This window comes from Rutidosis leptorrhynchoides, chromosome 4 (genome assembly GCF_046630445.1).
Source record: "Rutidosis leptorrhynchoides isolate AG116_Rl617_1_P2 chromosome 4, CSIRO_AGI_Rlap_v1, whole genome shotgun sequence".
Lineage (NCBI taxonomy): Eukaryota > Viridiplantae > Streptophyta > Magnoliopsida > Asterales > Asteraceae > Rutidosis > Rutidosis leptorrhynchoides.
In genome coordinates, this window is record NC_092336.1 from 535,424,823 (window position 1) to 535,442,667 (window position 17,845).

The 17,845-nt window shown below is 36.0% G+C and overlaps 2 protein-coding genes and 1 pseudogene across 2 annotated transcripts; 1 reads left to right on the forward strand and 2 right to left on the reverse strand.

Annotated features, from left to right (window-relative positions):
* The first annotated feature begins 357 nt into the window (after positions 1-357).
* LOC139845058 (protein EXORDIUM-like 5) lies at positions 358-1,558 on the forward strand. The gene has a single exon (XM_071835285.1). It carries the CDS (start codon positions 379-381, stop codon positions 1,408-1,410), a length of 1,032 nt encoding a protein of 343 aa, XP_071691386.1. The 5' UTR covers positions 358-378; the 3' UTR covers positions 1,411-1,558.
* Positions 1,559-12,345: 10,787 nt separating this feature from the next.
* Positions 12,346-13,267, reverse strand: LOC139845059 (chlorophyll a-b binding protein 1B, chloroplastic-like; annotated as a pseudogene).
* A 1,649-nt stretch (positions 13,268-14,916) lies between these two features.
* On the reverse strand, positions 14,917-15,607 carry LOC139845060 (chlorophyll a-b binding protein 3C, chloroplastic). Its single transcript, XM_071835287.1, has one exon. It carries the CDS (start codon positions 15,463-15,465, stop codon positions 14,983-14,985), a length of 483 nt encoding a protein of 160 aa, XP_071691388.1. The 5' UTR covers positions 15,466-15,607; the 3' UTR covers positions 14,917-14,982.
* Positions 15,608-17,845: the final 2,238 nt, after the last annotated feature.

Sequence of the window (17,845 nt, forward strand, 5' to 3'; positions counted from 1 at the left end):
ACTTAAATTTCTAATTTACATTTACATTATATATTGAATTTTAATTTTCTCTAATTTCTAATGTTGGTTTCAAATGTGGAGGCACACCTCGACACTAAGCAGGGTTTTTCTTTTTCATTAAACAAAGATCAACTAAAGCAGAGGAATAATAATCCACAAATTCCAACAAAGTTAGAAAAATACATAACACAAAAAGATATACCAAGGGCTTTTTAGTCATTTTCACCTACAAATTCAAAATTCTCCACTTTGCATCACTCCCAAAAAACCCAATGCAGCTGTCTCCAGCCCATTTCCTTTACACTTCCTTTATAAATTCCTTTCATTTCCATTTCACCACACACTCATTCACACTCATTCCCCATCATTTCACCCAAAATGTCCATTTTACCCCTCACCTTCTTCTTCTTCCTGTTCCTAACAACTTCTGTTCTTTCTTCCAACACCCTGAATCCAAAACCTTACAATCTCATAAACCCTAAACTCCCACCCAAAACATTCACTCAATCCAACAAATATGAAGGCTCATCTGATCTAGTTAACCTCAAATACCACATGGGCCCAGTTCTTTCATCCCCAATTAACCTTCATCTCATCTGGTACGGTAACTGGACTCCACTTCAAAAACAACCCATTCATGATTTTTTACTATCCATTTCTCCCTCAACCCGACCCACCACCACCGGCCCTTCCGTATCCAACTGGTGGAAAACACTTAACTTATACACCGACCAAACCAACTCCAACATCTCCCGGAATGTTCTCATCGCCGGCGAATATTCCGATCGTAAATACTCCCACGGGACCCACCTCACACGCCTCACCATCCAAGACGTTATTTCATCATCCGTACAATCATCCAAGTTACCCATCGACCACAAAACTGGAGCTTTTTTAATTCTAACCTCTGCTGACGTCACGGTTCAAGATTTCTGTCGGGCGGTTTGTGGGTTTCATTATTTTACGTTTCCATCTAAAGTGGGGTACACTTTACCGTACGCGTGGATTGGTAATTCGGGTAAGCAATGCCCGGAAGTTTGTGCGTACCCGTTTGCTGTTCCGGGTTATATGGGAAGTGGTGGGCCTGGTGTATTGTACCCGCCTAACGGTGATGTTGGAATTGACGGAATGGTCAGTGTGATTGGACATGAGCTGGCGGAATTGGCTTCGAATCCGTTAGTGAATGCTTGGTATGCGGGTGAAGATCCGACAGCACCGACTGAAATTGGGGATTTGTGCGAAGGGTTATACGGGTCGGGTGGTGGAGGTGGGTATATTGGGAGTGTAATGAAAGATCGGTCGGGTCGGACCTATAATATGAATGGAAGAAATGGAAGGAAGTTTTTGGTGCAATGGGTTTGGGACCCTGTTTTGAAAGCATGTACTGGACCGAATGCAGTTTTGGATTGATTTGGGAAGAATTTTTTATTTCTTTTTTTTTTTGTAAGTTTTATTATTAAATTCATTAGTCATTAGATTACATTTTTTTTAATTGTTTAAATAGGTACGTGTATATAATAAAAAGGATAAATAATCCCTGTTTGTTTGAAAATTTGAAATTGCTACCATTTAAGTTATTTGTTTTTTATTTATGAATAGCAATAAAAATTCTACAGATAAAGTCTAGCCAGAAGCCGGATGCCACCTGCGGGTGATGGGTACGGTTCTTTAGTACCCGCTACTCGCTTGCCGAGATTTTTCTTTACGCGCGAGTACCTGTTTACCTGTCAATGGGTGAACTTTCTAATCCGTACCTTCAATCCGCGGGTTTACAAAATGTGCACTTTAACTAATTTTTAGTCACGGATACCCACTACCCGCTATAGGTGCACAAAAAAACCGGATCCGAAAAAAAACCAAAAAAAATTCCGAAACCGGATCTGACAGGATCCGGATCTTGTCAGAACCGGATCCGGTTCCTGGATCCGACCGGATCTAACCGTTGCATGGGAACCGGATTTTTTCCGGATAAAATCCGGATTTTCGGGTCAGTTCGAATTTCAAAAAAAAAAAATAGCCGTTTTCTACCGTTTTTTTTGTAGTGTTTTGAACTTTTATGGACCATTTTACCCCTTCAAGTGTAGTATAAATAGATGGTATTGAGTTTTGGTTGAAAACACACCATCTAATTCTCTCTCTTCTCTCTAAATCTCAAAAAACTCTATAATTACACTATAATTACTCACTAAACTCTACTTACTAATCCTATAATGGATAATTCACAAGCATCCGCTTCCGATGCCGCTTCCGTTGCCCAATCTTCACAACGTTATACCAACAACGATGTTCGTATGATCAAAAATACGAGTCGTAAAGGCGACGTTTGGTCTAATTTTGACTTGTGCGTGATGACCGATAATCAAGAAAGAGCTCGTTGCAAGAGATGTGGTAAGTTCCTAGGTGTTGCGGGTAACTCTACTTTAAGAAAACATCTTGGAAAAAGTTGTCCGGGAGCCGCTCAAGACCCGACACAACCTACACTTGGTCGGGATGGCTCGATTTTTTTATACGATCAAGAAGCTCTTCGTCAAGATTTGGCAAGGTTTGTCATTCAACAAGGGCTTCCTTTCAACCACTTCGACAATCCAAAGCTTACGGAGCTAATTCGGAACCGACTACAACCGGGATATGACAATGTAAGTCGTACTACTCTAAGACGTGATGCTTTTAAATTATGGAAAAAAGCTAAAAATGATATAATTGAAGGTTTTCGAACATATAAACATAAAGTTTCTATAACTTGCGATGTTTGGACCGCACCACACGGAACGGCAAATTCTTATTTAGCCGTTACCGCTCATTGGTTTCATCCCGATTCGTGATTATTAATGAAACGGACTATCGCTTTTAAATTATTTGCTTATCCGCATAATGGTAATAATTTAAGAAAAATTATACAAGACACTTTGATTGAATATAATTTAATCGATAAAGTTTTTACTATTTCGCTAGATAATGCTTCTAATAATACTAGTGCCATGGATATGTTAAAAATACGAATGCAACCGGTTTTAAATGGTGCGTTTATACATACACGTTGTGTTGCTCATATTATAAACTTGGCCTTTCAAGATTGTTTAACTTATTGTAGTTCGTTAAAAGATAAATTTAGAAAATTATTAGTAACGATATATCGTACGAGCAACGAACAACATAAAAACTATAAAAATTTTGTTAAAACTTGTAATGGCACTTGGTTAGGTCCTTATTTTGATAATAATACTAGGTGGAATTCTACTTGTCTTATGTTTGAAAATATATTACGACAAAAAGAAACTTTAATCGGTTTTAATAATAGACTAATTAGAAAGGGATATTCCGAACCGATTGATAACGACGAATGGGATGACTTGGAAGCATTAACAAATTTTTTACAAGTTTTTAAAGAGGCAACGATAAAAGTTTCGGGTGTTTATTAACCAACTAGCTCACTAGTTTTACAACAACTTTATATAATGACGGAAAAAATTAACGAATTTGCGAACTCAAATAATCGTATTTTTAGACAAACCGTTTTTCACATAAGAAAAAAACTAAAAAAATATTTTGGAACAATACCTAAAGTTTTTTTATTTGCGGCCGCACTTGACCCGAAAATCAATTTTAATGGGGTGGAACTTTTGATGACAACAATATATCAAAATTTGGATTGTATTCATGGTCCCAAAGACGCCGAACCCAACTATATAAACAACCAAATATTCGAATTTAATAACACCTTTGAGCAATTATTTTCAATTTATGCAACAACTTATGGTCGACAATCAAACCCAATTGTTGACCAATTTGAGAGCGGATCATCTTCTCGAAGGGCCCGAGACCTTAATATTAGTCTTTTTAACCAATTACGTGAAGACGCTTCAAAACGTGCCCGAACATCGGTACCCACAAGCGAGTTGGGAAATTACAAGATTGGAAACTTTACACTAAACATGAATCCCGAACAATTTCACAACTTTGATGTTTTGGCTTGGTGGAAAACAAAAGAAGACACCTATCCAATAATATCCGCTATGGTTCGTGACTTATTAGCCGTTCAAGCTTCAACCGTAGCTTCCGAATCGGCTTTTTCTCTTAGCGGTCGAATTATTTCAGAAAGAATGTCAAGACTTACCCCCAAGCCGTGGAAGTATGTGTATGTTTGAAGGATTATTTGGACGGGGTAGATAGGATACAAGATCAAACGTCATTAGAATGTCCGTTAGATAATGACGTTGAAGATTTTATAGAGATGGAAGAAATAGAAGCGGGATTATCACCTTCATCAACCGAAGGAAATACCGAGACCGAAGTTGAGGAAGGTGAATATGATCCCATTAACATGGACGAATATATTGCAAATTACCAACGAACATTTGCGGTTGATGACCCCGAATTTGAAGCAAGTGAAGCATATTGCGAACGACGAAGGCAAGACGAGTAATGTATAATGGGTGATGGCAATGCCGAAGCTCGATATACTTTGCTCGTAATACATTATCGGGTGATGGCCATGCCGAAGCTCGAATAATGTATTAATTTTTGTATACTTATAGTTGTAACTTGTATCGTTCAAATAAATGTATTGTTATTGTTAATTATATTATCTATAGTGGTTAATCATTTGAATAAAAATGTTGTTAGTTGTTTAAGCGTTATACATTTTGCTTATATTGATTATATTATTGTTGTTCAAAAGTTATAAAAATCGAACCGGTGAAAATTTAACCGGTAAAAATCAAAATCCGACAAAGATCTTAGTCCGAAAAAAATCCGGTCGAGATCCGAAAAAATCCGATTCCGAAAAAAAATCAGAAAAAAAACCGACCCCGAGAACCGGATCCGGAACCGGATCCTAAAAAATCCGGTTTTTTTTTGTCCGGTTTTTTTAAATCCGGTTCCGGTCCGGATCCGATTTTTGTGCATCTATACTACCCACGGGTAAAACCCGCGAATAATTATAAAAATACATTATAAAATCTAAATTATATAGTATATAATTAAGTATATGTATGGGGTAAACGGGTATACTCGTGGGTAGCTCAAACGGACATCACGGATTCACGGGTCGGGTTTTACTTGCGTCGGATAGGAAATACCTTGACCCGCCCGCGATTTGCCAACGTGTACAAAATTTTACCCAGCTTGTGCCACGGGCAGTGGCGAATCTTGAACTTTACTACTGAGAGGGCGAAAATATTCCAACGTATTTTGAAAAGGCTAGTTATAATATTCTGGAAGGGCTAATATATAAAAGTTTTATTTTTTAAACCTGTATAATATTAAATTTCTACTAATAACGCAAAATACTGGGAGGGCTGGCACCCTTCCACGCCTCCCTTGAAGGTCCGCCTCTGGCCACGGGTACATTTTTTCATAAATACCAGCTCGTCACGAACACGAGTACCTGCAGGTCACGAGTTTTTTCGCCCATTGCCATCCCTATCAACCCAGAAGAAAAAGAACTTTTAAGTTATTTGTGTTTTTGACTAACATAGTTCTACGATTTTTTATATAATGACAAAATATTTACAATTGAGGAAATATTTACACTCAAAGCTTGAATCTATAACTACTAGATTATAGGAGTTACTCATAATATACAGCTAGTTAAAAGTCCCTTTTGTTAACATAGATGATAGATCTATGATTAAAACAGATAACATAAAATTCAATTTTTAAATGCACAACTAACTTGAGTAAAGTTACAAAGTAGTACTACTATAGTAACTTTAAATTAAATTAGTACTACTATAGTAACTTTAAAGTAATTGAATTGATGACATTATGTCTTGGTACCCCAAAAATCAATGCAAAGTAGTTTGTTTCACATGAATTCTAGGATGAATGCATGGTCCTACACTCCTAAACCATAATGATAAAAGTAGCAGTTGTGGGTGTAGCATTGACTGAATGTACTCACTGGTGTCTAATTGTGGGTCTGGATGAGTGGAAAAATATCTTAGGTAGAAATATCTTCGAGTGACAATTTAATTTTAATATCATGTTTAAAAGGGTTATCAACTCCTAGTTACATTATAAAGATGGAAGCACTAATAACAAAGTTGTGTTACTGATAGATCACTGTGTATTAGTGTATATATAGCTTCATAATATAATGTCAATTGTTTATGTTTATGTATGATACCAACACAAAGGCTATTCAGCGATGTTTCTAAATGACTCGAATGTATTGTGTAAAAATGTCATAGGCAAAAGTCAAATGCAACAGGTAACTAGGGGGTGGAGTCGCCCCATACTACAAGCCTTGATTGTTTCGAAACATGTGTATTGGCATATTGGCAGGGACATGTTAGTCCTGTGTTGACATTGTCAACCCATCCAGCGGTCCCCGGTAGCCCACTGGAGCCTGACGAAACACCATCACCCATTTCCTCACAGCATGCCAGGCCCGATAAACGAACCTGCATTGTCATTGTTTCAATCTTCGCATGCGTGGGACCAAGGGATCATTTGGGCCCGGTAAGAATGGTTTTTAATCCAATTATTTGGAAAATCCTCACCTAGTGGAATCGAACCCTCACCTCCCCTAAGGGAGAGTGAGTCAAATGTGTCAGTGAAGTCAAACCCATACATGATAAGGGCCCGCAGAAGATAGCCCATGAGTGGGGGAAAATAGTGAAATTGGTCGAAATACCTTCGTTTCCGAAAGTGTTTAACAAAATGCCTTCAAAAAATCGTAATTGCAAAAATGTCTTGTGATCTCGCACCACACATCATGCTTTGTGCGAGATGCGTGCTACTAATATATTCATCAAGACAACCATTTTTCCTCGCAAACACGCACCACGCACGGTGCGTGGTGCGTTAAAATTTTGAATGACCATATCATTTGACTCGTAGCTCCGATTTAGTTACCGAAATGTGTATTTTTTTGAGATCTATCCATTGAAAAGCTTCTGAATTGATTAAAATAATTTTAAAATTAGACCTGATAAAATGCTCGATTTGCTAAGTGTGTCGTTTATTCAAATTGATTGAGAGGTTTCGTCTACTTTTAGTCAATATTGGTGATAAATTTAACAGATAACAAATTAGAATGTTGTATAGCAAAGGATGAACGTCAAAGTATGTTAATGTGACAATCCGGAAATTTTTGACCAAATTTAAACTTTATCTTTAAATGATTTAACGTTTCCGACACGATAAGCAAAGTCTATGAAGTTGAATCTCAAAATTTTAGAACTGTTTCATTACATTTGACTGCTCTCGACGATTCATGAACAATTATATGTATGTATATATATATATATATATATATATATATATATATATATATATATATATATATATATATATATATATATATATATATATATATATATATATATATATATATATATATATATATATATATATATATATATATATATGTGTACAAGTAAAAACGACTTTCCTACAGTAAAACACTATTTGCTACAGTAAAATGACTTTGCTACAGTAAAACACTATTTGCTACAGTGAAACCGTATTTTGCTACAGTGTTACAGTAACACTATTTGCTACAGTAAACACTATTTGATGTCGACGAACTAGGAAACAAAAACGGATAATGCGGCCATGCGATCGCATGGCAAAAACACTGAAAACTCATGCGATCGCATGAGGTACTGTAGCAGGCCACATACTATAAAAGCTCGATTCATTCCTCAGTATTATTATTTTTTTATATTATTATTATTATTATTATTATTATTATTATTATTATTATTATTATTAATCTTATTATAATATTATTATTAGTAGTATATATACCTAAAATACTACGACGAGGTCATGAGCGTGTCACTTTCAAAATATGTTTTCGAGCGGGATAGAGCTAAGGAAATTATGGGTTATTGCCAAGGAGGTTATGGGTAATGTTCGGGGGTATATTTGTGAATCAAATCTAGTGTTTATCATCTCTGTTGCGTCTACGTACTTTCCTACAATATTGAATCTCAATATTGATACGTAAGCACTCATATTTTTTTTTTATATTAATTGTGTATCAATGTCTAGTGCTCGAGTATATATATATATATATATATATATATATATATATATATATATATATATATATATATATATATATATATATATATATATATATATATATATATATATATATATATATATATATATATTTATATGCTTGTATGCTAAATTTCGTCGTTAAACAGTTATAATGAATCACGAATTAAATACATATATTACTGGTAAAAAGTATATGATATACATGTTTTTGGAAAGCTGGCGAAAAATCAATAACTTTTCATTTAGATATCGAATAATTTCGATGAACGGATTAAAAGATATGATCAACTGAATTATAATTGACGTTAATTGAAATTGCTTTTGAATCTACAATTAAGATTTAAACAACTCGTTTACGAGTTTGATAATTTGGATTTTTGAATATTACCAACCGAGTAAATGAATCCTTATATAAGGTACGTCTCGTTTTGTTAAACAACTGTCAAAATTGACTTTTTGAAACGACATTGGATAACTTTTGTATGTCGATCTCGAGCATTAGGATTGTGATACACTATGACCTGACCTAGCTTGATAGACATTTATTGACCAACATATGTTCTCTAGGTTGAGATATACGGTTATTTGGTAATCCGAGTTTCAGTCACATTTTGGTGAACGACTTTATATGCTGCTAAGGTGAGTTTCATTTGAATCCCTTTTTACTCATTACATTTTGGGCTAAGAATACATGCAAATGCTTTATTAACTATTTTACAATATTTATATGCGTGAGTTTCATTTGCTCCCTTTTTAATTGCTTTTGCAATCTATATTTTTGGGCTGAGAATACATGCACTTTATTTTAAACACAATGGACACAAGTACATACTAAATTCTATACTGAGTTTGAACCGAAAATCCCTTAGCTTTGATAACTAGTAACTGCCGGTTATAAGAACTGGTAGGCGCGAGTAGTAGTATATGGATCCATAGGACTTGATATCCCCGTCCGAGCTAGAGCGCTAGCCTTTTAACGGACGTATGCTATTTGAGAAGCGTATTATATATACATATGTAAATTATGTATTGAAGAATACCAAACTAAATTCTATAATCTAATTCATATCAAAAATCATCTCCCTAATTATACAAGATGGATCCCGTATCTAGTTCAAATTCCTTAAACTCTGACAGCTATTCCGATATGGATATTCACCTGAATTCCGAAGACAGTGTAACCGGAATGGATCAACCAATCAGCCATCACCTATTCTGGATGAATTGGGGATGGGTTCGTAGCCTACTTAATTATTGGAGACAAGAAGAAGGCGATCCCTTCCATCCACCACATTGCCCTCTTAGCGAAGAACCTGAAGCACTTACCGGCGAACATGTTCGTAATACCATTTTCTCTCTCATCTCCAGAATATCTCGTCATGATCATATACTCTCTCAAATTCTGGATCTTATTCATCCGCTAGTCCGAACCGCCAATCATTCCGGTGTAGTAGAAGAAGTCAACGAGCTTCGAGCTCGGGTAGTGGCTTTGGAGAATATGGTGCAAAGGTTACAAGCACCAACAGTATCACCGGCATCAACAATACCACCGACAACAACACCAACAGTACCATTACCACCACCAACAACATCCGCACCGCAAGCCCCAACATCACAATATGTACCTTGAACATCAACGTCATACGCATCGTAGTTACCAAGAAATACCAGCAACAATAACCGATGAAGTATTAACTTATTTCCCCTGAAGAAATTTTATGTATATTTAATATATATGAATTTTGAAATCAAAATAAATCTTTTCGTACTAAGCTATTACGTGTGAATCTTAACTGGTAGGTACTACTCGGTTAGTTCATATTACTAATATGCAATGATGTACATCCTTCCTTAACAACTTAACCATTGTTAACTACAATCTCTGTTTCAACTTAATGAATTCCATTTCATAATAAACCAAGTGTATTATTCAATTACATAATTGATTTTACATTTTTATTTTCGATGTACTCGAAACTTTCCAGAAAACATCATCTGTGCCTTGTAAGGTTCACAAAGATTCCACAAGCATCAACATCCTTCACCGAGAAATAAGAATAAATAATGAAGTATCGATTACATTAGCGAAATACTCCGCAAAGATTATGTAATCTTTAATGTTTTAGAGATTAATCATTTCTAAGTCAAGTCGAAAATCAAATGAGCTTAATATGATATTAACTCATTAAATCTGTATTAGATTTGAAAAAAAATATACATACATATATTTTCATAAAGACGGTAATAAAAATTCTTTTGTACAAAGTATTAATTGTGAAATCTTTAACGAGTAGGTACTACTCGAGAAATATTTAAGTTCACAATTAATATGTTACACTGTACATTCTTCAACTTTGATTCAAAAATTATTAACTATGCTCACAGCGATATACAATCGTTTCCATACAAATTCAAATACATATTCTGATATTGACGGATCAGAATCCAAGTCATAACTCTGAACCAGTGACATCATTCTTAGATCTCTACATCTTTCAAATCTATACTTTGACTTCAAAACTGTGCAAGATCCTTTAGCGTTGTTTTTACCGAAAATAACCTTGCAATTCGTTTTTGCACACGTTTACTTGTTGAAGTACTTTTTATACGTGCACTCAAGGTGAGATCATAGTCCCACGTTTACTCTTTTAAACTTATATTTGGGATGAGAAAACATAAAAGTTTCTTTTTACTAAGTGAACACAAGTACAGAAAAACAAACATTCTACATACGAGTTTGAACAAAAATCCTCAATTCAATTATCATTAGTTACACTTGCCGGGTGTAAGCGAGAACTTATGTTATATGGCCATATGGGTTTGACAAACCCTCATTCAGGCGGTTCGCTACCGTTTACGAATGAAATATATTTTCGAGAAACAGTGTATGTTCTAACACTATTGTGATGGGGTTCTATGGAAGGAATGTTAAGCATTGATAATTGGGTGCTCGTGAAACAAATTTTGGAATGGTTAACTATTATTTCGATGTTACAAATCTTGTGGTTCACTTGTACTTACTTACTTAAACCTATGATTTCACCAACGTTTTCGTTGACAGATTTCTATGTTTTTCTCAGGTCATTGAACGTTTTGTGATACATGCTTCCGCTCATTACTTTTGATACTTGCTTGGATGTCGAGTATACATGCATACGTGGAGCGTCTTTTGGCTACTTTTAAATTGTGTCCCATATGTTTCAATTGTACTTTAAACTTTGTCATGTAACTAGTTGTCGAACTACTTTGTAAACCTTGAAACATCTTTACTTTTGAAATGAATGCGACATACTTTTGGTCAAACGTTGTTTTAAAGACTTATGACCACGTAACGGGACCTAAGTAGACGGCGCCGTCAATGACGATTTTGTCAGGTCGCTACAGTAAAGCGGGTCAACCACCTCTCCAAGTGGTCCACCTCACCAAAGAAAGGACCGAGGTACTTTTATTTTCTAAGAACAACAAACTCACGCACCCTACATAATTTTACTCGAATAATCGTAAACATGACTCGAACCCATGACCTCAAAGTCAAAGGGGCACCGCGATACCGCTAGGCCAAAGGCCCTTTGGTAAGGACCGAGGTATTTGACTTTTTTTGGTCCATACCATGCGCTGTTGGACGGTGCAGCTTTTGCATTGGGTTTCCTCATTTTCACCCTTCCCGTATCAGATACTCCTGATGCAAACTGAGCAGGTTTCACCACCTGTCCAGTGACAAGGTGGGAATTTGGGCTGATTGAATAATTGTAATTGTTTAAAACGGGTCAAATTGGGGCTCTGGGCGGTACAGTCAAATAATCCGTATATGAATATCCTTTTGGGGGATGGTATATAGTGACAAGGTGGGCATTTGGGCTGGTTAAGTAATTGAAATTGTTCAAAAACGGATAAAATATTGATGCTGATAGAAATGGGTTGAATTGAGTTGATCTAGAACACTTCTTTTTCTTTCAATGTTGTCAAACATAACTGGTGTGTGACCAACCAACTTTATATGGTTACAAATTTTAAGTATTTAAATAAAAATATAGAAGAAGGTTTTTAAGCATTGTTGTACATTTTGAGAGACTTGAGCCAGTTCAACCCGCAAACTTGTTTTCAATTCATATTGAATCACGATATCTATTGACCAAATCATTAGTAAAATCAAGGTTTCCAACTCTTGTTTTGTGTGTTTTATTAAATAAAAATATGAAAACGTTTGATAAACACCAGATTCACACATAAAGTTGTTATCTTCCATAGTCCATAGTACTACACGGCGACCTAATATATATTTCAGGTGATTACAGCCTATATTTCACAATGGTGACCAACTATGCGGACTTGAGTATGATCTAGTATAATATACCGTATAGCTTACCAAAAAGGGATATTGAAATTTAATGTAATATATATTATTTCTCAATTATTGACAATCTATTATATTACAGCGATGAATTAATTTTATTTTCCAGGGGCAAAGTTGGTTGCAAAAGCCCAAGCGTTGTTGCTGACTGGGTCTGCAAGATGGTCAGCAAGGTTCTCTAGTGGACCTTTTCCAGTCACAATGGCTTGTACAAAGAAACCGAACATTGAGAACATGGCTAGTCTACCATTCTTGAGCTCTTTCACTTTTAGCTCAGCAAACGCTTCAGGATCATCAGCAAGTCCTAATGGGTCAAAACTGCCACCAGGGTAAAGCGGGTCAACAACCTCTCCTAGTGGTCCACCAGCGACTCTGTAGCCCTCAACAGCACCCATCAAGATTACTTGTGTAGTCCAGATGGCTAATATGCTCTGCGCATGAACCAAGCTTGGGTTACCCAAGTAGTCAAGTCCTCCCTCACTAAAGATCTGTGCTCCAGCCTTGAACCATACTGCTTCACCGAACTTGACACCATTGCGAGCCAAGAGCTCAGGGAAGACACACCCAAGTGCACCAATTAAGCATGGCCCATCTGCAGTGGATGACTTCAAGCTCACGGTTTTTAGCAAACGTTTCAGGGTCGGCTGATAGACCAGCGGTGTCCCAGCCATAGTCACCGGGGAACTCACCGGTGAGGTATGAAGGAGCCTCGCCAGAAAATGGTCCTAGGTACTTGACTCTGTCTGGGCCGTACCATGGGCTGCTAGACGGTGCAGCTTTTGGGGCGGCTTTTCTCATGGACACCTTTCCATTACCAGAAACCACCCCTGATGCAAATGGAGCAGGTTTCACTACCTGCCCAACAAAGGACGACGAAATGGACATTGTAGAAGCAGCCATGGTTTTGAAGAGAATAATTGAAGGAAGGAGTATGTGTGTAGTAGAAACAAAGGTTATTGTGTTGGTTGGTTGAGTTTGATATGGTGCCTAGTAGTATTTATATGTTTATGACATTATAAAGACTGATATATTAGGATATGTAGCTTTAATACAATTGGTTGATGAGATCTGATTAGATATTCAGATGAGTTGGAATAATGTGTAAGAAATCTAACAAATGGTATATAGATATGTAGATAAGTAGAAACCGATAAGTTATTTTATATATTTAGGACAAAAAGGATGAGCTAATAAGCCATATTTTGCAGGGTTGGGCCAAGATATTCTAGTTGATGGTATTTGATTCGTTATCCAATTGGAGTTGTAGCCTGTAGGTAGGGCTACAAGTATAATGGTATAAGAAATTTAACAAGAGCGTATAAAGATATATGAGCATAAAAACTGGTAAGTTATTTTATATTATTGACAAAAATGATGAGCTAATAAGCCATATTGTAGGGTTGGGTCAAGAATTACTAGTGGCTAAACGAAGGCCTACAGATGAGATCCATTGCCGTTGGTCGATGAAGACAATGCTATATATTTGATAAAACTTGTGGATGGAATTCGCGGTGGGTTACTAGATTTTGAATATGGAAGTAGTCTCAAATATATGAGTTTTCAAATAAACAGTGGCCAGATGGGTTTTCGGGCTGGTTGGGTAAGAATTGTTATTTTTCAAAATGGGTAATGCTTTGGCGTCAATAGAAATGGGTCAGATTAGGTTGATTTAGAACACTTTTGTTTAATTAGTTTTTCAAAAATTATTAGTGCGCCATATATGAATACAAAACTCAAATGAAGATGAGATGAGATCTTAAGCAGAAACAATGCAGTTTGAGAAAACTATGGCCAACTTGACCCATTTGATTTGTTTTTATTTTGAATTAAAGTAAATGGACTAATTCATAATCAAATCTTTCAAAGTTTTCACCTTCTAGTTATACGGGTTTATACGTTGATTTCGCATTCAAATTTGAAAACTTAAAACTTCATTACGTACTGCTTACAGTTACTTCACCTAGAAGCTGACAGGGCTTGCTGCGCAGAGGCTTACCTCTATTATATTAGCAAATTCACGAAGCAATAAATACATCGTCGAAAAGTTTAAAAGATATTGATAAACATATGGTTGACAGAGAAAGTTGATAAATTTCAAACTACTAATATAACTTGATCTTTGTAGGTCAGACGAAGTTTATTATAATTAAAATGCGGAAATACAATACCTAATGTAGAATGCAATTGGCAGACATCTCGATTTCACTAGATCCATTGAAAGTATATGGATAAAAAAATGTTAATAGTGTCTATATATCTAATGAAAATGTACATCGTATCTTCAAACACCAGAATATGGGCCGAAGTGCATCCACTACGAAAAACGCTACACAATTTTTCATTTGTTTTTCGTGTTTCCACATTTCAATGAAGAGTCTCTGTTAGTTGTTAAGTTTGCAGTTCATAGTTCATTGCTCAAAGTACATCATTATGATTGAGTTTATATGGGTTGTGGTTATTCCAAAATGGGTCAAATGGGTAACCAAGTCAAATGGGTTAACTCAAGTGTATGAAGATACCGTAAAATAAGAGGTAGAATGAGAATCAAGTCAGCGAATTATGAAGTTGTCTAAATATATATTTCTTAATAATTTACAACAATCTACAATTCAATTTTATTTTCCAGGTACAATGTTAGTGGCGAAGGCCCATGCGTTGTTGCTCACTGGGTCTGCAAGATGATCAGCAAGGTTTTCTAATGGACCCTTTCCGGTTACAATAGCTTGTACAAAGAACCTGAACATGGAGAACATAGCTAGTCTACCGTTCTTGATCTCTTTCACCTTCAACTCAGCAAACGCTTCAGGATCATCAGCAAGTCCTAATGGGTCAAAACTCCCACCCGGGTAAAGCGGGTCGACGACCTCTCCAAGTGGCCTACCAGCAATTCTGTAGCCCTCAACAGCACCCATCAAGATAACTTGTGTAGCCCAGATAGCTAATATGCTCTGTGCATGAACCAAGCTTGGGTTGCCCAAATAGTCATGTCCTCCTTCACTAAAGATCTGTGCCCCAGCCTTGAACCATACTGCTTCACCGAACTTGACACCGTTGCGAGCCAAGAGCTCAGGGAAGACACATCCAAGTGCTCCAAGCATGGCCCATCTGCAGTGGATAACTTCAAGCTCACGGTTTATTGCGAATGTTTCCGGGTCAGCTGAAAGACCCGCGGTGTCCCAGCCATAGTCACCAGGGAACTCACCGGTGAGGTACGAAGGAGCCTCACCAGAGAATGGGCCTAGGTACTTGACTCTGTCTGGCCCGTACCATGGGCTGCTAGACGATTTTTTTTTAAAATAGTAATTTTTTTAATGAGCCTTGCAAAAATGGAAATATTATCAAAATCATTTCGAAAATGGTAAAACCGAAGTTTGGAACTTCGGTTTTGCCAAATCCGAAGTTTCAAACTTCGGTTTTGTTTTTTTTCTTTTTTTTTAAAACTTCGGTTTAGTAGAAATTAAACGCAAGTGATAGAGTTCATAATTTTTGAGAGGGCTTGTGTTTAAAGCTATTTGAGATCTTAAAATAGTGACCCACACCTCCTACACATACCTGAAAGTGCATTATTTATTGTTTCGATTAAAAAGATAGAGACGATTTTAGGTGACATAGTGTATTTTGAAAGAAAATCACGAGGCTGGGTGAAAAGGATACTTACAAAATTTCCAGAGATGAAATAATGGATTTGGGAAGAAATGCATTAGAAGTAAGGGTGATGATATATACATAACCAATTTTTACAAATACACAACCAAACATGCTTTACAGTGTTGTACAGTACAATACTGTAAAGCATGTTTGGTTGTGTATTTGTAAAAATTGGTTGTGTAGATATCACTACCCGGTGAGACTTGGGAAGAAGTGCATTAGAAGTAATGATGAGACTTGGGAAGAAGTGCAAGATGTAAAAGGGACACAAACAATTAATTAATTGGTATGATTAAAGGGTATTTTGGGTAGAGCAATAAAAAATGAGTGGATTTATAAAAAAAGCTAGTGAAAATATGAGTCCCCTTAATTATATAGGTATAGGGTAAAAAAAAAAAAGAAAAAAAAAAAGCAAAACTGAAGTTTCAAACTTCGGTTTTGCTTTTTTTTTATTATAAATTTTTTTTTTTGTAAAAAAAATAATAAAAATAAAATCCAAAGTTTGAAACTTCGGATTTGGCAAAACCGAAGTTTCAAACTTCGGTTTTACCATTTTTGTAAGAAAAAAATTGATTTTTCTATTTTTACAAGAAGGTTAAAAAAAATTACTATTTTAAAAAAAATCGCTGCTAGACGGCGCAACTTTTGAGGCGGATTTTCGCATGGACACCTTTCCATCACCAGAAACTACCCCTGATGCAAATGGAGCAGGTTTCACCGCCTGCCCAACGAAGGACGATGAGATAGCAATTGTTGAAGCAGCCATGGATTTGTAAGATAAATATGTGATTTTTAGAAAAGAATGAATTGGTTACTGTTTGAGTGATTTTCTTGAATGGGAGAAGGTGGTGTATATATACAACTCAAGTTAAGGATTATGGAGAGTCCGATGAGAATTTTTTTTATATTCCCATTGGTTGATGATATTCTATGTGGGACCAGTTTAGAAACCATGGTGGTATACAATGGTGTAGACGATATGATTTTTTATTTTATTTTTTGTTTTGAGATCTATGTATGCAATTGTGCATAACTAGCCAATGAGGTACAGACACATGTAATTTCATTTTATCCTGAACATGAACTATTTAATATGTTGATTTTACATTATCAAGCATATAGTTTGTGTTTGAGCTAATCGATTCATTGTGTCTCACATCGGAAAATGAAAGAAACAAATGTACCTATATAAGCTTATGGGAACCTCCCTCTATCACCAATTGGTTTTAGAGAAATGTGAAACTCATGAGCTTATATGTTGTACATGGTAATGGACCTGAAAATGATCCTACAAATGGTATTAGAGCCTGGTTATAGCCCAGATGTGTGGACGGTGCAGAATGGAAGTGGAGGTTCAAACCGAGATGACTATGGACGTGACCGAGGAGGAGGTCGGGTGTCCGGGAAGAGTCGAGATGGTATTGAACGTGTCATTCGAATGAATCGATTAAGGGGGTGATTGTTGGAGCTAATCGATTCATTGTGTCCCACATCGGAAAATGAAAGAAACAAATGTACCTATATAAGCTTATGGGAACCTCCCTCTATCACCAATTGGTTTTAGAGAAATGTGGAACTCATGAGCTTATATGTTGTACATGATGATGGACCAGAAAATGATCCTACAGTTTGTGATATGTGTTACATTTGAGGATATGTAAATGTTACATGCTTTTTTTAAAGAGGCATGTGGATAGTGATTGAATGTAATTTGGTCATTTCTTAATCTATAATCTTATGTTTGTTTGTTTTTTTTAGTTTTTTTTTTTATCTTGGTATCAGATCACAAGGTTTTATATTCTGAATCGATTCACGAAAACTATAGAATAA